The sequence below is a fragment of the Musa acuminata genome, chromosome BXJ1-3 (assembly GCF_036884655.1).
Source record: "Musa acuminata AAA Group cultivar baxijiao chromosome BXJ1-3, Cavendish_Baxijiao_AAA, whole genome shotgun sequence".
NCBI classification, from domain to species: Eukaryota; Viridiplantae; Streptophyta; class Magnoliopsida; order Zingiberales; family Musaceae; genus Musa; species Musa acuminata.
The window spans coordinates 6,408,835-6,430,581 of NC_088329.1; the positions used below are offsets into that span (position 1 = coordinate 6,408,835).

The 21,747-nt window shown below is 34.6% G+C and overlaps 2 protein-coding genes across 4 annotated transcripts; one reads left to right on the forward strand and one right to left on the reverse strand.

The window, feature by feature from the left end:
• Window positions 1-2,130: 2,130 nt before the first annotated feature.
• LOC135619223 (probable protein S-acyltransferase 17) lies at window positions 2,131-8,520 on the forward strand. Of its 2 annotated transcripts, XM_065121033.1 has the most exons (10): window positions 2,137-2,386; window positions 4,412-4,505; window positions 4,900-4,994; window positions 5,076-5,243; window positions 5,329-5,401; window positions 5,576-5,628; window positions 7,621-7,712; window positions 7,797-7,849; window positions 7,960-8,085; window positions 8,167-8,520. In XM_065121033.1, the coding sequence occupies exons 1-10, from the start codon at window positions 2,238-2,240 to the stop codon at window positions 8,437-8,439; spliced, it is 1,176 nt and encodes a 391-aa protein (XP_064977105.1). In that variant the 5' UTR covers window positions 2,137-2,237; the 3' UTR covers window positions 8,440-8,520. The 2 variants fall into 2 exon arrangements, with proteins under 2 accessions (XP_064977113.1, XP_064977105.1); XM_065121041.1 differs by lacking the exon at window positions 7,960-8,085 and having other exon boundaries at window positions 2,131-2,386.
• Window positions 8,521-8,993: 473 nt separating this feature from the next.
• On the reverse strand, window positions 8,994-21,267 carry LOC135619213 (uncharacterized). 2 transcript variants are annotated; one of them, XM_065121016.1, is made up of 7 exons: window positions 20,827-21,266; window positions 18,263-18,462; window positions 17,166-17,810; window positions 16,608-16,758; window positions 13,837-13,986; window positions 10,867-11,027; window positions 8,994-9,509 (listed from the first exon to the last, which is right to left on the reverse strand). In XM_065121016.1, the coding sequence occupies exons 1-7, from the start codon at window positions 21,125-21,127 to the stop codon at window positions 9,402-9,404; spliced, it is 1,716 nt and encodes a 571-aa protein (XP_064977088.1). In that variant the 5' UTR covers window positions 21,128-21,266; the 3' UTR covers window positions 8,994-9,401. The 2 variants fall into 2 exon arrangements, with proteins under 2 accessions (XP_064977088.1, XP_064977097.1); XM_065121025.1 differs by having other exon boundaries at window positions 9,459-9,544; window positions 20,827-21,267.
• Window positions 21,268-21,747: the final 480 nt, after the last annotated feature.

The window sequence follows — 21,747 nt, forward strand, 5'->3', positions numbered from 1 at the left end:
CTTCTTAATTATCGAATGAATTGTCACATGTATGATTATGATTGTGGTAATATTTCACAAGAAGTATCATAAATAAATTTATTGTTAATTGATATAATTATTCTAAAAATTATCATTAATTTTGGATATTTTTTGATAAAAAAAAAGAAAATTAGATAGATATATGCAAATACCTTACCCTAATATTTTTATGATAATAATTAAATTTTAAATGATACTAATTTTATTCAGAGCTCCAAATAATAGACAGATGATTTGTTTGCTAAGGAAGAATAACCACTGATAAATTTCATAAATATATTATGCCCTTTTCTTAATAGTTTGAGTTCATGGGTTAAATTCTTTGTCAATCATAATGATGCATAATAATTTATATTTTACAGTGATTGTTTTAGACAAAATAATACGATGTATTATTCTCTCTTAAAAGAAACTTGATTCACTTCGTGTTCATATCGACTAATACAATCTCCAAAGAATTATGTTCCATGTTTTATGAACATTATGCACAATTAATGCAATTGCATCCAGAATGAGTTCTCTCTTAACTATTTGATTCAAATAAGTTACAGATTACTTGTTCGAGATATTTTTGATAACTCAACAAAATCAGACATTTTTATGTTGAAAATTTGTATAAAATTAAATATATCATAATTTGAATGTTAATATAAGAGTTTTATGTAGATCAATGAAGGTTATGATCCAATTATTCTATTTTTATACAGTGTAAAAAACAATGTAATTGGCTTGATAATGAGGTAGTTCTAATGTCTTCAAGCCTAAACTATTTACAAACAAGCTTTGGATGATATTTTTAAAGTGGAATTAAATACTTTATTTCAAAGGAATGGATTCTCTTTTTTTTTGACTAATTTTATATTGAAAATATATATTAAAAATTAACAAAAATTGATATTTAAAAATTTTATTATTATTATTATTATTATTATTATTATTATTATTATTACATAGGCTATCCAATGAAAACGAGATTCGAATCGATAATCTATCAAAACCTTTAAATATAAGTACAACATAAGTAAATAAAACTATATAATAAAATTAATAATAATAATAATAATAATTATAATTATTACATAGACTATCCGATGAAAACGAGATTCGAGTCGATAATCTATCAAAACCTTTAAATATAAGTACGACATAAGTGAATAAAATTATGCAATTATACTATTTTGATTCAGTTCACTAATTTTATTTAAACCGAGCCAAAGAAAATAACAATTGAACATTTAGCTGAACATTTTATAGAATCATTTTTGATATTAATATTTGATTCAGGGATGTAAAAATAAAACCTCTAAAATTAAGATTTTCTTTTTTTTTATCAGAGATAAATACAAAAGTCACTTATTTTGAAGGGATTATATAAAATATTATAAATCTATTAAAAAATATCATGGTTAGGTAGTATTTCACCCTTATTTATTATTATTCTTCTATGATAAATAAAAAATTAATATATAATCTAGATTTAAGATTACGTGAGAAAATATAGAAACTTTCGTCTTTATTTATTTTGAAATATATCAAAACCTTCTTGATTTTCATCTAAAACCATGCACACTCTCATACCAAAAAAAAAAAAAGAAAACTATAGGACTATTTTGGTAAGCAGCAAAAACCTAATTATTATTTCTACAATAAATAAAAATAAAATATTATAAAATTTCTCATTATATATACACACACACCCCTAAATTTAAGATTATATAAAAAATAAAATTCATTTTCTTAATTTTAAAAGTACCAAAATAATTCTATTTTTTTCATTCAAAGTCATTTAAAACCTCTCAAACAAACTATTTTATAAAGCCAAAAAAATTATAAAATAATAATAAGATTAATTGAGATTTAAAGTAATTGAACTCAATCTATAGTATTTTTGGCTACTGAACGAAAACACTATAATCTCCTTCAAAAATTTTGTAATCGGTTTAGTGAAATAAAACATTATAATCCCATTTTCAAATTATATATATATACATATATATATATATATATATATACATATACATATACATATATATATATATATTGTGTGTGTGTATACATACCAATATGTATATTTATATGTGTACATATACATACGCATACAGACACACAACTTGTTGGTCTCATCACCTCGATTTTGTTTGCTCGCTGGCTCAACGTGACGCGATCGCGGACAAGAAGGCGAAGGAGAACCAGGTGGAGGAGGAGGAAGGGGGAGGATGGCCGTGCAATGGCCGCTGGTGGTGCACGGGGTGGTGACGCTGCTGGTGGTGGTCTCGCTCCTTTGTGGGCGCTGGCCCATCTTCCGCGGCACCTTCGTCGAGAAAATTCATTACTTCATTACCTACGGCGCCTACGACTACTTCCTGTGTGTCTTTTGCCCCCTCAAAATTGCTTCTTTCCTGAAACTAATGGCTTTATTTAGGTTTCTTAGACTCGTTTTCTTTGTTAGTTGAGTCTGGATCGAAGAGAGGAACATAGGTTTTGCATACACTTGATTTGGGGTGAGTTGATTCGGATGCTTGCTTCTTGAAGGGCTTGGTTTCGGTATAATTACTTCGAATTCCTTTGAGAGGAAGCACAGGCGTCGGTGTATTGCGAGGTAGTTTATCTGTTCAACATCCAGTGTCATGTACATCCTGGTTGGATGGAAGTTGTCAAGTTGGAATTCTTTGGTCATTGCTCTTAGATATGAAGCGTTCCGAAATCTGAGGATTCGAAGAAAGTAAAGGCCGTTTGGAAGATTTTATAAGATGGTTCTTGGGAATTGTTTCTCAAGAATGGTATAGAGAGAGTGAGAAAAAGTGAGGTAAGGTGTCGGCAGTATTTTCCCTTGAAGGCAGCGGAGGGTTTGGGCGAGGCAGTAGCTACTATGTGGGGCAACTCTTGATGATCTCTGCTTGAAAGGAAGAGAGGATGCACGTGCCCTAGCTTGCAGAGGAGAGGGAGAGGAAAGAGGTGGTCGCTGCAGTCTCCAGTGAATGTGGCTACGGGCTTAGGTAACACTAAACCCATGATGTGGGGTTTGCCCTCAGAGTGGCAGTGGTAATGGCATGGATTACGACAGAACAATTCAACTTAAGCCAGCGACCATCATGGTCACAGCTCCAGTTGAACAACTCTTCTGGGATGTGATGGGTCACGAGACCTGCTTAAGAGATGCTATGGTTCATCAAGGTCTTGTCTCCTTGTTGAGATATGTGAATTGTGAAACTTGTTGAGAGATATGATAGACCTTGAATCCTGGTTGAGTTGATGCATGGGCTGTGCCTATTCGTTGAGAATTAATCTGAAAACATGGAAACAAATTAAAGTTGTCTATGTTCATTTGTAATCATTGTTCCTAGAAAGCATGTTTCAAAAAAATTCTCAGATAATATTACCAAACCTTTTTCGTTGTTTCTGAAAACCGAAAATCAGTTTCTGAGAACTGAACCAAACAGTCTGTTATTATCTCATACAAATTTATTCCGAATCTTTTACTTGTAGTGTCACTATGTTTCTCTTCCTCTTTCTGTGGCAAACTGGAAAGTTGCACACACTTCCAAACACACTAAATTCATATGTCTGCATGAAAATAGTTACTGGTGACGTAAAGCTACAAACAAACAACAAGCAAGCAATTAGGAATTAGTATGCATTTTTTTCCTCCTACTTCACCTGGATTGAATGGAAATCTCAAATGGCTTGTTTGGTGTTGAAAAGCTAAGTCGTACATCACATCCCAAAAACCATTCCATGATCCAGAACTTTCATTTCTTCCAGGGAATGGTAATTTAGAGATAAGAAAGCTCAAAGTATATTTTTTAATAATCAAGGACTTGTATACTTGACATACAGTCGGCATCATGTAGAAACCTACTCAGAAAGTTTTGTGTTGCAACTCAACCATTTTTTCTTCTATAGTCAACCATATAAATTGTCACATGCCTGACAATTGACATCACTCCTCTTGATATCTGATTCCATCACTTATTTATGTTTTCTAAATTATGTTTTCTAAAGTTAATTTTGTACACTAGCGTTTGGAAAACTTTTTTTCTAGTTACGAGTCTCTTTAACTGCGTCACCAGCAAAATTTTTGTTTATCAAGGACTTAGTTTTTAGTGCTGTTGTCAGAGTGTATTTTAGTTTCAGACTTCAGAGATTGATTTCATTTTATCTTTTGATATTCTTCTCACTGGGTCAATGTTCTTTTTGCTGTTAGATTTGTTTAAAATATTTACTGATAGTGAAAATTTGAAACAGTTTGTTATTAATGAGCATAAAAAGGTTTATAAAATAAAAAACTTTCTGGTTCTCCACTGGTTAGATTACTTGATTAAACAAATTTCATTCTCTTGTTTTGTTCAATGTCCATCCTCTGAGCTAATTATCTTCAACATTTTTGCAGACGATTTGTGGTAGCTGCATTTGGCTCTAGAGGCAGAAATTGCTTTCTCACAGTTGAAAATTATTGTTGTGAACGGCCAAATCCTATCTTACAAGTATGATGACCACTTTTCTTTCAATTTTCCTTACTATTTTTCCTTGTAATAAGTATCCATTGATTTCCTAAATGTACATGAACATCCTTCTAGGTTTTCGAGATGTATCTCTCTTTTCTAGATGTTGATATCAGGGAATTCACTCACTTCAGTCAGTTTTGAATTTAACAATGGTTTCAATAGGATCATAGAATCTAGTTTATCTTGTTATTAATTGAATATATTTCACACAGGTATTATTTGCTTGCCGATGTTGCATTGATTTGTGGTGTGATATTGTATGAAGATATATATAGGATGACTCTGCATGGAAAAAATTCTAATGGAAAAAATTCTAATTTGAAGGAGCATGGTGTGATATTCCTTGTCACCAAACTCAATGTGATATTTGCAGATATTTTATCTGGTCATCCTTGGTGTGACATACTTTATCATTGGAAAGTCATCCTTCAGATACATTCCTGGTTTCTATGTCAGTGAATTTCACTGGTAATATCTGTAGCACTTATTGCAGATAATATGAATGACATAAAGCATTTTGAACTTACAGAAAACAATTATATTGTCCAGGTACACAGGCATGTTGGCTGTAGTTGTTGGAGTTCTTCTTTTTCTATTGACTAGCTTTTCAGATCCAGGAACTGTGACAACTGAGAATGTTTCTAAATATGTATCTGCATATCCTTATGATGATATCATATACATGGAGAAAGAATGTTCAACTTGCAAAATCCTAAAGTCTGAGTATTGTTTTTGTGCTACTATTTTGGTTGTGATTTCTTTGCATTTTATATATTCTCACAGGAATTGCATTTAAATGCAGACCTGCTAGATCTAAGCATTGTGGCATATGTAATAGATGTGTTGCCCGATTCGATCACCACTGCGGTTGGATGGTCAGGCCTGATCTATATCTTTCCTTGTTATCCTATTGTTGCTTTTCTGATAATATGTCAACAACTCCTTGGAATAGTTGTCTTATTTGGATGCCTTAATTTGGTTTATGATCAATGCAGAGTTACTGCATTTTTGAGAAAAACACTTCCTAATTCAGTTTATCTGGGACGCAGAATAATTGCATTGGCGAGAAGAACACCCGTTACTTTATGGCCTTTCTTCTTTGGTTAGTAAATACCTAATCCAATGGTGAATATTCTGAGGTCATGTGTATCATCTAGTTATTATCATGCATACTTTACATTTGAAATAGTACTCTGCTAAACATAGAAATCTTTCATCATAATTAAATTTTTTCTTTGTATCGTCATCTTAAATTACTTCAAGTTGCTATTGGGCTATAAATTTTCCCAGTAAAGAAGACTTCATGAGCTAAGTGAAGTTCTCCTACGTAACTGCTTGTCATTGAACAAGCTATCCTTATCCTTTGCACAATTGTTCCTGACTAAGATGCCTGGTGAGTTTTGAAGTGATTGTTTAATTTTTTTGGTAATTACATGATATATATACTGAATTTTGAATGATCTTGATGTACTGAAGGTTGGATAGTGAGACGGTTTGAGAATTCTTCCATTATAGTTGATCTCGTGACCTTTTTCCTTTTCCTTTTTCTAGTTTCAATTGCATATGAAGTTTTCTTGGCTCATTGGTTTTCTTCTATTAGCAAAGATCTACATATTTTTCTATAAAAAACTCATCATTTCTTTTTTTTTTATTGTCTTGGGGTATTTTAAGTTACTTTGTATTTTCATGCTGTCTTTATTTATTGTATTGTTTATAGAATATATTATACTTGTTACTTTTATGGGTCAAGTGTTAATGATAATTACAATGTGTAGGAAGCATTTATTTAGTTTCGCAATGTACAAAAAAGAAAGTTTTACAATGCACATCTAATATCCATTTATTGAAAAGATCTCGGCAAAGGAGTATATTTCTGAAGTTTATTCTTTAACATGTTTTTGCAAGTTGGGTAATATACGATATCGTCTGTTTGTATTTTAATCTGTCAAAGTAGTCAAAATTTATTACTTCAATATTTTGTTTGGTGAATTGAAGCATATATCAGAGGTTTCAAATATCGATTGTACCAGTTGGCATTAGATGGTATTTAGGTTCATCTAAGTACCAGTGTCGAAACATATAGCTCCAATGTTATTTTATTCAGTGATATTGGATGGTTCAGGTTGATATACCACCCAGTATACCTGTACCATATTAGCCCATTAGCTTACTAAAATTGCTATTGAACCTAAATTTAAACTCTTGTATTGAAGTGAAAATATTGCTAAATGAAATTATGTTTTGGTTTCTTTGGTCAAGTGAGGCAGCTAATAATAGCTTAAGATTTGTCCTACATTGATGGAACAAAGCTAAAAAGTAACCTTAAAGTAAAAGGCAGATGGCACTTAGCGTGAAGGCTGCTGTCTAGGTAGGATACATTAAATTAAGGTCATCAAGGCCCACTGATGGATCCTGCAAGTAATTTTGATATTCCTTTACTGAGGGATCTTATAAGGTAATCATCTCCTATGATGCAGCCAGTCAAATCTGAAATATGTTATGCTAGTTAAACATCACATTGAGAACGATAGTTTTTGTAGTTTGGTCCATTCCAATGTGAATATCAGTTTTGTGACTGACTTGAAACTTTTTCCAGGACAAGCCCTCTAAGATCCTTGTTTTCTGAAAGATATTTCAGTTCAGTGGTAATGTATTATGATACAGCATAAATTGTTGCCATCCCTGCTCCTGTCAATCTTATTGCTACAATAGCTACATACCTTGTGAAAGAGTTGATATTGTTCTTCTGATGATTTCTTTACAAGATTAACGAACGAATGACATCAAAATTAGCACATAATTAAACATTTGTCTTGGGCACTTGCTAACCAGTTGGCTACTTCTTTGTATGGTGATTAAGTTACTTTGTTTATGTTTGAAGCATTTAGCTCTTTATCTATTTGTTATTGTTATCATGATTTTTTCCCCTTGGATAAGTGTTTTTTTTTACTCACATTTCAAAAGGATTCCTAGGCAGTGAAAACTCAACATGCTAGACTTTCTGTCATGTAACTTCACTGAATGTAACTGTCATATGTGGTTGTGGGTGCCCCTAATGCGGAATCCTCTCCTTGTTTATCTGGTGAACTGGCAGGCACTTTCTTATTTGTCTCTATGGAGCACTTGTCCTCGGATTAATTCTTGCTGGTCAATTGAAAGAGCACAAGATAATATACATTTTAACTGGTAATCTGATGTTCATCCAAATGCATTTGGCTTGTGTATTAAGTTTCTACCATGTTTTTGTGATGACCCTTCCTGTTTTTTCAGCTTATTATGGCATTGAACATTCATTTTCCAGCTTATCTCCACATGTGGTACAGGTAAGATAGGAACTTTATGTGGTACAAGGATTCTATGCATTGTTCTCTATATCTGTAAATTATTAGATTTTTTAACGAAATTTCTGCAAAATAATAATAAAATATTACAGTGGTTGCTGGGTTCATATAATACACAAATACTTCTGATAATGTTTCTGGCAATAATTTCACTGCTGCTGGCCGGATTTTTTGGATATCATGCACATCTCTGTTTGACAAACACCACAACAAATGAGGTTTTCTTCTCTACCTTACCCTAAAGAGACGACCGGTCGAAGCCGACTATTAACAGATGCTTCATGTCTTTGAGCTAGCAGACTTTCAAGTGGCAAGACTACATAAGCTGGAAGAGGAAACTGAATGAAGCCAAGGCCAGCGCCGCAGCACTGAAGGCCGGTATACAGACAATCAGTGAAGAAGCAAAAGCTCCTGAAAGCAAATGGAGGGCTTTTTTCCGCAGATCCCCTCTGCAGAATGATGATGTGATTGTCAAGAATAACTTGTATGATCAAGGATTAATCAGTAACATTTGTGAGATCATTTTTCCTTTATCGCAGAGAAAGTCATTCTTTCATCGGAAATCAACATAACAGGGTTGTTGTAGACCCCCTTTTTCTCATATGTGATACATGAAGTTTGCATTTAATGTAAGTTACCCATTAATGTTTCTTCGGGACCGGTTATATATTACAGAAATTGATGCTGTAGCTTGAATCTGATGGAAGATCCCAACTTCTATCTTGTTGCAAGGATTTGGTATTCCTTGGATCTCATTTGTCTACTGACTGCTTGTTCCTATGAAATATTCTGGAATTTAGAAGCACTACACTGGTTGGTTGTGAAACATGGGGTCTTCTTCTAGCAATCTTTGAGATTTCAGATGGGCACATGGTATCAGATAATGTTCCCAAATTGTGTGTGCAGGATAGGGAGACACCTTTATGCTAAAAATGAATACAAAGATGATTTGCTTGTGGCAACACCTCCATGCTCTTCATCATTTTGACCTATTAACAGGAAAAATAAATCCAAGTGGAGGAACATTAATCATTCTCTTTCCTTCATTGATTCAGATGTTGCAAGGCATTAGCCTTGGGTTTTATCTCTTGCACATGAACTTTTGCAGGAAGAAATGAGAAGCATATTTCACAACTGAAATTGACATAACTCAAAAGCCATTACAAGAAGTGGTTGTCCAGTTCTGCAGAAAGCAGTTTAGCATAATGATAACCACGCTTATTTTGCTATATTAACACAGTCTGATCAACATCACATTGCCACATTGTTACAGCGAACTCCTTCCGGAGGCAAAAAAGAAACACCAAATAACTGCACACGGTACCATCCAGAGTCAACAACTCCCAAGTGATTCCAATCTACTAAAAAGGAATGGCAACAATCACTGGAGCTGTCAAAAACTGAGAGGGAAAAATATTTAACTTTGTCAAGTTGCTTGTTTCACCATCAGTGGGTCCACTGGTTTCCTGAATTCTTATCCTTGGTATCTAATATTAAGGCTCATGACGAACCCTTACTTTTTCTGTATCCTCCTTCACTTGCTTCTTTTCACAAAGACAACCTTTGGGCTTGGTAGAAGCTGAAGGATGCAGTCGTTCATTATTGGCTTTGGATCATTGTCCAGACCCGGCTGAAATCTTATCTGCAAAATGTTTTGTTGATTTAGATCGCTAACCACTGAAACACAGGAAGATAACAATGCAAACTTGTCAAAATAATTAAAATATAGAAAAACATACACACAATGAAAGAGTGGAAGCTTGTCGAAAGAATTAAATATAGAAATACATACGCAGAATGGAACTAGCACAACAATGTCTAAGAACTTGAGTTTAATTGACGTCTTTCCTGAAACTTCAAGTTCCTCAGTTTAGAAAATCAAGGAAAATATAGATGTTGTTTCGTACACCAACATGTAACTGGAAGCTGAAACTTGAAACTACAGACAAAGCAACTTATTTCACTACTAATGTTCAGATCACAAACCATTCCCAGATATTGCAGAAATTAGTACCAAGATCATTCCCTAGGGATTACTTCATCACTCAAGATTCAAGTAAAAGGAGAAACAAAATAGTATTCCCCTAAAAAGAAGCAAGAAGAGGAAACAGAAAACATGTCTTCTATTCAAAAAAATCTAACGGTGCCCTATTATTTTATCTGTAAGCTCCTAAATAGATCATGTACCTATTCGTCTTCCCAAGATAAGCATGGACACTAATAGATAGGATTGTTCCGTTGCAAAATAGGAGAAGAGGATTTGAAACATAAATATAATCTCTTTGCTTACATAGGTAAAATTACAAAAATTGATCCTCTCAAGATCTTATATTGGAGAAGCCTTATGTGCTAGGCCACTATTTTACTTTATTCATTCACCTTCCAAGCCGATGACCAATTCATCAATATCAATATCTGTCAAAACAAAAGGAGCATGCATCTCTCTTAAACAATTAAAAGCAAGAAACAAATTACAGTAATGGGAAAGTCTGTCAGGTTACCCACTAGATCTGATCCTATTCTTTATTGAGTTTTCAACCTTAACTCTTAAAAAAAAAACTTAGCTAATTTTAACCATTGAATTGGGTGATTGTTGTATATTTAACTATGAGCTCTATGGATATGAACAACAAATATCAAACTCTATGGATGTGAACAACAAAATAAAATGACAATAAGAATGGGCACGACTATATGCATTATGAGAATGTGTTCTTTCTTCATCTTGTTTATCAAATTAGAAGCTCATATAATAGTTTTAACCCAATTATTGAGCCCTTGCCCATATGCATTAAAAGAAAATAATTGATTATTTATTAGATGAGGATCAGACATTTGTGTGAAATCATTTTCTATGCAGTCTATAAAACATTTGATTTGTCATAAAATAAATAAAGTGGTTTTGTATCATCGGTACTTATCTAAATTCTAAAGGCATAAGTACAGATTTACCAAAATCAAACCACAAATCCATAATTAAATATAACATATACAAGTACCTCATAGTTCTGAAGCAAAGATGCAATCAGTGTTGCAATTCCAAGAGTTGCAAACTTCTCTCCAACACATGCTCGTGTACCATATCCAAAAGGAAGAAAAGCTGCCTTTTTCTTTGGCTCACTAAAAAAATGGCTTCCTCCAAAGTCTTCATATTCCTTGCCTATGAATGGATATGTTGAAAAAGATAAAAACTTCAATCAGTGGTTTCAAAAATAATAACAATTTATAAGAGTGGGCATGAACAGAAAATTCAAAGTACTAGAAGCTGATATCTATACATCTCAAATAACATGCAAGTGAAAATCCATGATATATATCTAGTAAGTCCAAGGGTTAAAATTAGAACAGCATACTAGTTTGAATTGCTCAAAAATAGGACAGAGAACACGGAGACCAAGTATATTAGAATACTTAAAATAAGATGACAAAACAAAACAAGTAATCGTGTGATTTGCATTATTGTGATGCACGTTGATGAAATCAACAGTCAAAGTGGCTAGAAGCTTGCACTAAAATAGAGTTTTCGTAAAGAAGCTCAACAATGACTCAGCAAGAGAAATCTCAAAATTTTAGAATGGGGAAGCCAATAAAACATCATGTAAATCGAGGAGAAAAGTGTTCAGATATTTTCTATATGCACACTATATCTGCAATCTAGACATGGTTCATGATGCAAAGTTGTATGTATGCCCAAAGAATATCAGCTCGGTCAGGTATCTGAGACAACGCTTGAAGAGTTTGCATTGTTTAGCTTGTCTGCTAAGTTCTTTGAAAACATGCATGTTCATCTGGTTTTCAACATAGACTCTTTCACCTTTGATTGCAGAGAGCAGTGGAAGTAGTATCAAGATCTATCTTTATGCCTGTTTGTGCTTGAAACAAAGGATTATCATTTCAGTTGGCATGAGTCAGCGTGTGACATGTCAGAAGGTATCAGCACACATGTTGAGGGATGCTGGCAATGTTGGTGGTACTAATTCTTGAAATAACTTTCACTACTTCACCCAAAGTGCACTTGTTCAAGTCTACTTAATGTATCTTGACAGATAAAACTCCCTTCTCACATGGTAACTACCACAATTGTTGAACATGTTCAAAGACATGAAAGTGGATATTCTTTATGTTGCAGTACATAGATAATATTTTGCACTGAATATCTTTCTTTGACTTGGCCTACCGCATATCCGAAATTCTGAAGGATTCATGTATAACTACTTTGTCTAAGTTGTATGCATTTTATATAAAATATTATATAAAAAAAACCCTTTTATATTACTAGCGAGTATATTGAATCCGAGTGCTTATCAAGATTCACTATATATCATTATCTAGTTCCAAAGGCACTTATTCAATTCATCCATCATGCGTTCTTCTGGGAGTGATTGACTCAATATTTGCAACGTAATCAGGATACAGTATGAGAGACATCAAGAAGTATATTATTCCCATTACATAATTATCATAATATCTCCACTCAAATATTCCTTGTATGTTTCAAGCACGTGATAGGATATGATCCTCCTGGTGCTGCTCTTTCATTCCCCACATGTGAAGACTGTTTCATATGGTTCCATTTCATCTTTAGGCCTCACGAGTCAGGTAAATTGCTGTTTGAATTGTCTAAAAGCTGGAAACATGGATATGGAAGCTCTAGAAAATAGAAATCCTTCTCAGTCACAAGTGACTCATTTTCGATTCCAGACATGTAACAAGACCTATAATATACACCATAATAGATTTTTTAAAATGTTTTTACAATAACATGATAAGCTCAATATTGGGTGTCTAGGTGCTGACATAGAAAAAGACCAGGCAAGTTCAGTTTACATATACAGTAATAGTCACCTAAGTGTACTGTTGTTACTCAACCTAATGGAACTTGCAAATCATAATCCTTCACCTAAAAGCAGCTAACAAAACAAAATCAGTAATATTATAAGATTCATTACTAATATAATTTTGAACATGACAACTGCAATACAAAAACTTTGATGTCATTAGTTTCATTTATATGGCCAATTAATGTTCTTAACCCCCAGTAGTTCTTTTAAGAGATGCATCTTTTTATGCAACCATAAAGAAGTTGAAGCTACTGTCCTTAACAAGACCAGACTCAACATGATTGCTATACCTAGATTCCATTATCTATCTTAAGTTCTGCAGGCTATTATTTCTCTTTCATATATCATGTATCCTCAATAAAATGGAATATACATAAGAAGAAACTCTGTTTTTGGGCAACTAGATTTTATGTACTTCACATACACCAACTCTTCTGTAAACTTGGGCAAGGCAAGCTCGCAATGTTGAAAAGAACACTTGATGAGCCTAGTTAGGCAAGATTATATCCTTCCTGTAATGCCCCATCATGCCTTGTTGTAATAGTCACAAATGGCAAGCCGCTGGGATTCTATCCCACCCTTAAGCTATGTCGAGACATGAGACCTTCTCATAGTTCTTATTTCCATCAAATTGTTGCAATATACGCTCAGTTTAAAAGATAAACAAATAGGAAGATGAGAATATGTCGCATACTAATTCAAAGAAACCTTAAAAAGATAAGTACTACACTGTCACACATAACAGAGCATTTAGTTTGGATGAGTCACTCGATTGAAATGATTCAACCCAGTTTGGATGGGTGAAATTGAAAAAACCATCATAATAAGGAAATTAGTTTATCAGGAATAGATATCTAATTTCACTTGTTTTCATTTATCCAATTAAATTTATAGAATGAACTTAACCACATGGCTCAACATGTTTACGAACAAGATATTCGGTAACTAGATTACTTAGGTTATTAACAACACTGTGTGGATAAAAAGAAAATAAAAACCAATCATACCATCTAAAAACTTGTTTTGCTGCTACACTTGAAAAAAAAAAAGAAGGTTGAAGCACAAAGAGATGATAGCAAATATTTTAATGGGAGAAGAAGGAATCCAATCACGCTATGACAGCACTACCTTTATGGTTTGTGGCCTCCGAAAAGAAGCGACATGGATTGAATTGACTGGCATCCTTACCCCAAATAGCATTATCCATCTGCACCAGCTGTAGAGGAACAACAAGAATTGCCCCTGCTGGTGCAGTTACACCAGAACTAAGACAAATATCTGCAATTCAGAATTAAAAGGCAGTCGTTAAAAAGTTGGCTATAGTCTTTAAATGCATTGATAACCTATCATAAAAATAAACCTTTGAAGGAATAGTTTGATCAATGATCTCATATGCATGTGACTTTAACAAAGTATAACTGTTCACAGCACAAGTGAAATCTCTAGGCACAGCTTAGGCACAACATATACAACAGGTAAAACTTCAGCATCTTGTCAGGTTGCACAAAGAGAATCTAGCTTTCTGTTATGTATTATCAACTATGACCAACTAGATGTAAAAATTTAGTTTTAAAATACCATATACAAAGAAACGAACTGACTTGATAATCTGCTCTGGATATTTCAAGTTTTGTAAAGCTAATATACCAAGAATCCCAAATAATTCCCAGGAATCCTGGGCCAAGAACATAAGCTACTCTTGATCAAACACAGCCAACTTCCATACCAAGCTTCGAAGATGCCCGGAATGGAATGTTACATAAGTTAACTTGGAACTTCTCTGAAACATAGTTGTTCAAGTCAAAAAAGGTTCTATGAACAAGGAATTGAAATTCATTTCACACCACCCAGCCTGTACAGATTAGTCTGAGTGAGAATCGACCTCTGGACTGCCTTCATATTGGGTTATTTAATAAACAGGACTGAACTGCAGGTTACCTGTCTTGATACTGTAGTTTGGTGCGATATAGGTTGATTACTGCTCTGTAAAGGCACAGGATACTGTTGGTTGGCAAATCAGCCTTTGAGCATCTGAAGCAGTAAACTAAGAGAATCATGGCTCTTTAAAACTAAACCCTTACTGCCAGTCTGCCACGGCTTTGCTACTCTTTGAATGCCACAAGGAAAGGGACAGAATAGAACAGGAAGAGGAAGAAAGTAGGGTCCAAAATCTGAGAACCACTGCCAAAGGAGAGAAGAAGATATATGCAATTATTTACTAGATTCTCTTTATTTCTTTTTCTTGGATTTCTTTTATCTGATCAATACTGAGTTGTAGCAGACAACATACAAAGTTAACGCAGACCCATATTGATCTGAGAGGCCCTTGTCCATAAAAATTAGAGCATTAAATTCTCATCTGCTGCAATTTCAACTCCTTATAATGGTTACTGAGCCCCTCACATTTAGCCAAGGAAAGATGTACATGTCATTAAAAGCCCACCTTTTTGGTCTGCTGCAAACCTAATTTGAACCCTTTGAAATGGTTGCTAAAACCATTTCAACTCCTTATAATGGTTACTGAAACCTAATTTCAACTCCTTATAATGTACATGTCATTAAAAGCCCACCTTTTTGGTCTGCTGCAAACCTAATTTGAACCCTTTGAAATGGTTGCTAAAACCATTTCAACTCCTTATAATGGTTACTGAAACCTAATTTCAACTCCTTATAATGTACATGTCATTAAAAGCCCACCTTTTTGGTCTGCTGCAAACCTAATTTCAACCCTTTGAAATGGTTGCTGAAACCATTTCAACTCCTTATAATGGTTGCTGAAACCATTTCAACAACATGTCCAGAATATGGTATTTAAATCCTTGTCCATAAAAATTAGAGCATTAAATTCTCATCTGCTGCAATTTCAACTCCTTATAATGGTTACTGAGCCCCTCACATTTAGCCAAGGAAAGATGTACATGTCATTAAAAGCCCACCTTTTTGGTCTGCTGCAAACCTAATTTGAACCCTTTGAAATGGTTGCTGAAACCTCAAGATTTAACCAAGAAAAAACCTTAAATGGTATTAATGCATATATTTTAAGATCATTCAACTGAGAGAAATATTTTAATAAACCTGGAAAATTCATGGTGGAGAATTTTCATAGAAGGGAATGTTCAAAACTTCATGTCCCAAAACTTCATATCCAAGATATTTTTTTATACTAAGTTTTTTACCATGGGTATAAGGGGATTAACCAAACTCACTCAGTTTTTTGATAGACACATAATTGATGGAATTTACAAATAGGGTTAGCATTGCAAGTTTCTTTGTACAGGAAGGAATCAAATCTATGAGAGGTGGATGAATCTCTTAACCCATGCAGTTAGCAGAACATAACTCCAGAGCTAATGCATTGGCAGTCACCAAGCAGAGATCTGTGTGTGCTGCCTAAGCAGACAAGGGTCACTCCATAAATACTCATGAATATGAAGAATTCGTTTATATAAATACCAACAGCACTTCCCTATTAATGGTACTAAGATTATCCAGTGAACAATTTATTTAAATAGGATACCCATATAATGATAACATGCAGAGAAACAAGCAAGTAAGGAGCTTACAAATTTATGCATTTATATTTATAAAACACAATAAAGCTATTGGTACCATGCTCATACATGTATGCTGTTATCAATATTAGCAACTTTGTATTGAAGGAATAAATAGACCTATTCAGCTCAAATGCATCACTTATAGAGTTACAATCCTATTAAGATAGCTGTGTTTAAAACATCAAGTAACAAAGGAGACAGACATTACCATGGGTTGAAAAGAAAAAATAACACAGAGAACAATTACAATAGCACTGATAACCCAAATAAATAAAACTAATTTGTTCACTGCCTAAATGAATATTTCAGAGATATTGACTAAATTGTAGAGACTGAAGTTCATACCATGTTTAAGTGAGCATCTTTGAAGCAATGGACCTGCTGGCAATAACCGAGCTGATTCATGGACTGTAGCCATCAGTAAATTCATCTTTTGAACATCATGTGAATCCAGCTTGTAGGTTTTCTCTCGAACTTCTATGATCTCTGAGTACAACTGTGATATAGAAGATAGGTAAGCAAAAAGAGATAACTAGCTGAGTTTTTTTAGAATACATCCTCAGATCTCAAAATTTTCTTGCTCTAGAAAGATTTTTTTAAATTTAGTCTTCCAAGTATAGCCCTGTAACTAAATAAAGATGAAATGACACAGTAACTTCAGTTTTTTTAACATCAAATTTTTTTATCAAACTACTGGATTTCCGAATTGAAAGATCACCCAAGTAATATCAACTTTGAATTGTCTGGCATGCCTATAAACAGTTGTACGTGCACAGTTTGGTAACATCACCAGTTTATAACAAAGGTGATTTAAAACCATTTTGGGAGTAAATCAAGATTAGATGAACAAACAATAACAATTAGCAAAGCAGAAATGTGCCAGAAATTAGAAAAACTATCTACCTTCTCCTGCAATTCAGGATGCAGCACAAGCCTGGTCAGAATGCTACTAATCAAACTAGCAGTAGCTAAACATCCATGAAACATCAAGCCTAAAATATTCCCACATGGTTCTTCTTTGGAAATAAGATACTCCTCCATCTCTTTCTGGAATAGACCACCTGAAGTTGCATTATCAAGCAGAACTGGAGCATCCAATCTGGTTTTCTTCTCGTTACCCTTGTTTTCTTTGTGAGAATTGTAATGAATTTGACTTAATAAGTCATATCTTTCCACACAATGTTGGATGATGTCTTTGGTTAAGTGTTTTAACCTCTTGCACATGTGTTGGTACTTCCAGTATGTGCTACTCCAGAAAGGAGGGACTGTATAAGAAGCCCAGAAGCAACCATCCTTAGCAATTGTCATGAGGATCTCCTCATACATACCAGCTTTAGGCCAATCCAAAAATGCATCTCCAAAGAGTGTGCTCCCGAGGATGTAAAATGCCAACTGTCGAGAAACCGATATACAATCAAGAATACCTTTACCCATAATAGTATCAACCCTGCCCATGACACATTCAACAACCTTCAGAGGAATATTATTTGCTCCCACAGCTAGTTTCCCATTCATGTATTCTGCTAAAGATTCTCTTCTCTTTCGTACCTAGAAGAATTGAACAAACAACACATAGTTATAAAATGTTTTCTACAGTTCAATAATCAAGACAAGAATTACTATACTCTAACAACAGAAATCAGACAAACATTTAATCATACAACTAGTCAAAAATATACTAAAAGTAAATAGCTAAGATGTATTCTCTTCACAAAAAAATATACATCTTGGCTAAAAATATACTATGTACAGATGAAATATAATGTAAATAAAAAAAATGAAACAACAGCTTCACGAAAAACACAATTTTCTTAACACTATCAAAACTAGATCCAGTACAGGGTAATATGTCAACCAAAAAGATCCGTAAACATAAGAAAGTTTATCATAGGTGCTAGCATCAAAGTCATGAGTAAAACTAGCATTTAAAAAGTGAAGAAACGAAAAAGTGATAAAATGGAGAAAAATTGCAAATTCTAGCACTATTTAATTAAAGATACCTTTTCAAAGGAAGAAACAAACAGGCTTGATCTACCAAAAGCCAAATGGAATGCCCGCCCAGTCAATGGCAATTTATCTTCTGCCTTTATGAGCATCTCTTTGATGAGCATTGTATCTTTGACAGACACAAGAAGCTGAGTTGGGCTGAGCCAAAGTCTGACAATTGGTCCATATGTCTCATGCAACTCGGCCAGATAACCTGCAATGCAGTGAATTCAGAAATGCATTGGCTTTAATATGCATGCAATTGTTCTATTATAACTGCATTTTTCCAATATTATTCAAGCAGAGGGATCTACAAATCTAGACTGGGCACTTAAGTTAGTCAGGTGGTATAAATTTTTTTATCTCATGCTAATATAATATCTACAGAAAGGAGAGATTTGCAAGATCAGGGTCCGTGGAGGACCAATTATAAGAATCCAGCAAGATAAACCAAATAGAATCATGGGAACTTCTTTTATGGAAACAAAAATCCAAAAATCTACTGGAATTAGAGGGACTGACAGCCAATCTTGATAATGCCCGAAAGGTTTCTTGACACCCAATCCTATAAACCATGACAAGAAAAAAAATCATTGTATTGAGCCATTATTGTCTAACTATCACTAGAACTTGCATATCCTTGTTTTCTTTTTTTCTTAATCGTAGTGATCATTACATTAAAAGGTTATCATCCAAGCAACTACATAAACTAAATAACTGTCAAGTCAAAATGTGATTCTGGTACTGGTTCATTGTACTGGCATGTTCGATAAATTGTACCAAGTAATTCATGTATATCTTCAACATTTAGTTCCTCAAATCTTCTAAGAAGTTTTAAAAAATTTCAAGACATGTGGTTTTATCCTTCTTTATTATTTTTTGATCTCTTACATATAGATAGAATTAATGCTAAATTAAGGTTAAAGGGTGCCCTATCACTTGGATAAGTTATCTCCTATAATGTGAACATAAATTTTAATTTATACAAATGCAATATTAAGGTACCAGAACAATTTATAATTGTTTATAACTGATTTTGAGATGAATGTGCAAGGCACAAATTCTTCCTCAAAAGCATACCCATGATAGCAACAGTTGTTCAGGAAAAGGTAATTTCAACAGAATCAATTTTGAAGATAATATGTCAACAAGAATCAAGCATTTACTTCTAAATGATAAACTAACAAATTCTGTAGGTTCGTCTTTTGGTACCAAAGGTACAGATAAACATGCATGCCTAAAAAAATAAAAAGCTTTTGCTGATCAATGCTGACATATTTTAACTTTGCAGAATCCATTACCTAAAACCAACGTCAAATCATGAAACTCTTTATGAAAATAATTTGTAGACCATATTTTACAGAAATTTCACAAATAAATTCTTGAGAAACAGCAAATGAAAGAAACAAATAAGATTCCCATTCATGGAGAAATTAACTTACGGCTAGGATTTCCTTGTGGGTTAAATCTTGAGGATTAACCAACTATAGTAACATATTTTATAAAATTAAAGGGAGCTGGCATGCAAGTTTTGCAGCTGACTGTGGAACCTGTTAGCTAAAAAGGACAATTGTCCAAATGCAAATAGCAACCGCCAGTGCTCCCTGTCCTCCAAATAGCAACGGAAAGAGAATAAATAGAGAATCCTACGATAACTCCTGACCAAATACCTATTATAATAATTCTCCAAATAAGACCTAGAAGCTAATGCATGCAAAAGCAAATGTGATCTTAATAGAATATTATTCGAATGCAAATCTTAAAGATTGAATTTGAGGACTGGATAATATAATACCTCAGAGAAACACAGAAATTGCAACATTCACAGATCAGTTTCAGAATTCAATGTTGCAAAAAATATTGACAAATAGCAAAGATTTTTGATAATCTCAGTCAGAATGATGCAATCCAATCAAGATTCCAGATACAGATTGTTTAAGTTCCAGCTACTCAGGTTCTAGTCAATGATAGTCTAGCATCAACTCAAGCCATTCAAAGTTTTCTTTCTCCTTGTGCAAAATATTTTGTTTTTACTGGTTATAATTTAAGAAAGACCACCATGATATGATTAGAAATTAATTAAACACACATATCTACATGTATGTGAATGAACAAACACACTTAAATATACATGGAACAAGGCATGGTTCACACCCAAAGTTTGCTTTATGCATGACAACCTTTCACCAACCAAAGAAGAAGGAACAAGGTTGCTATGTTCTTGTCATCTAAGTTTCATGACTTGAGAATCATGAGTAGATCCAATCGGTATACTACAGAAAATAATATTTTTTGGTAAGAATAAATACAAATAAATAAATTCCTAAAAGAACCACATCGTAGCACTGCCAGGTGATAAAGGATCTGCTAATAACAACTTACAATTCATGAATCCAAGAGTTCAAGTCTACCCATAAGATAATTTACAAGAAAATCATTAAAAAAACCACTTTTTCAGCTCCTCGTACTGAAATACCAATCAAATAATCACAACCGCAAGAAGATCTAAAATTTCAGCTGCAAGACATAAGCATCTCCAAATAGCAATAAACAGATTCGAAGAAGCATAGGCCCCTACCGGTGAGGCTCCCCAGGGATCCGCACCCGGCGATCAGCTTGGAGCGGGCAAGGAAGGGGTTGGAGGGCGGGCCCGGGATCCGGCTGCCTTGGACCCACAGCCGTACCAGCCTAGCGAGTCGGCGAAAGAGAAGCGAGGTGACGGAGATGAGGGCGATCCAGAGGAGAGCGTTGGTGGCCCTGGAGGTGTAGTCCCGGAAGAATCGGCCGGGGCAGGCGGCGGCGCCAGCGTGGGCCGATGTCGGCGGCCGGAGAAGAACGCCGATAAGGGTGTAGGGGTGCGCTGCGTCGCAGGATTCCATGCTGCACCCGACGGTGGAATCGAGTGGATAAACCCAAGCGCGTTACCGAGCGAAGGCGGTGTCGTCCTGCAGCTGTGGAGAGGGCGAGAGAGCGGTGGAGACGCAGGGGAAATGAGCGAAGGAACCGGTGGATTTTTTGTGGTGGCTTTTGACTCCAAAGATGGGAAGAGGAGAGCTGTGGCGGGTGTCGTGATACGTGGCAGTCTCCAATTCAATCGGGCCTGCATCACATGGGTTGCGTGATGGACTAACTTTGGTTTTGGACACATCCATGACATTTAATGAGAGGCTCTATTTACCAGTTCAAATCGTACCCGTTCAGCACCTGTCTAATGGTTGGTCCAGCCACCTGGACCACCGGCAGGGTCTCCAGAAGAGAACCAGGTCAGTCGTTTAAGCGCGTACTTACCAGATAAGAGCAGAAAACACTTTCTTTTAATGTCACCAACGGTTGGTCTTGATAAACAAAAATACCTGGTAGAATCACCCACGGTTTTACCAGTTATATGATTGGAGGATAGTCAAATGGACCACCTACAGCGATTGCCAGTCGAACACAAGATAGGTGGGAACAGAGCGAGATGAGCGTTGGGATGAAAAAGAAAAGGCATTTTCATGTC

Coding starts and splice junctions, on each gene's coding strand:
- LOC135619213 (XM_065121016.1), bottom strand. CDS start 21,127: ATGGAATCCTGCGACGCAGCGCACCCCTACACCCTTATCGGCGTTCTT. Junction 16,759..17,165: donor ATCCTGAATTGCAGGAGAAG/GTAGATAGTTTT, acceptor TCTATATCACAG/TTGTACTCAGAGATCATAGA. Junction 11,028..13,836: donor GGAGGCCACAAACCATAAAG/GTAGTGCTGTCA, acceptor ATCCATTCATAG/GCAAGGAATATGAAGACTTT.
- LOC135619223 (XM_065121033.1), top strand. CDS start 2,238: ATGGCCGTGCAATGGCCGCTGGTGGTGCACGGGGTGGTGACGCTGCTG. Junction 4,995..5,075: donor TATGTCAGTGAATTTCACTG/GTAATATCTGTA, acceptor TATATTGTCCAG/GTACACAGGCATGTTGGCTG. Junction 5,402..5,575: donor ATCACCACTGCGGTTGGATG/GTCAGGCCTGAT, acceptor TCTGGGACGCAG/AATAATTGCATTGGCGAGAA.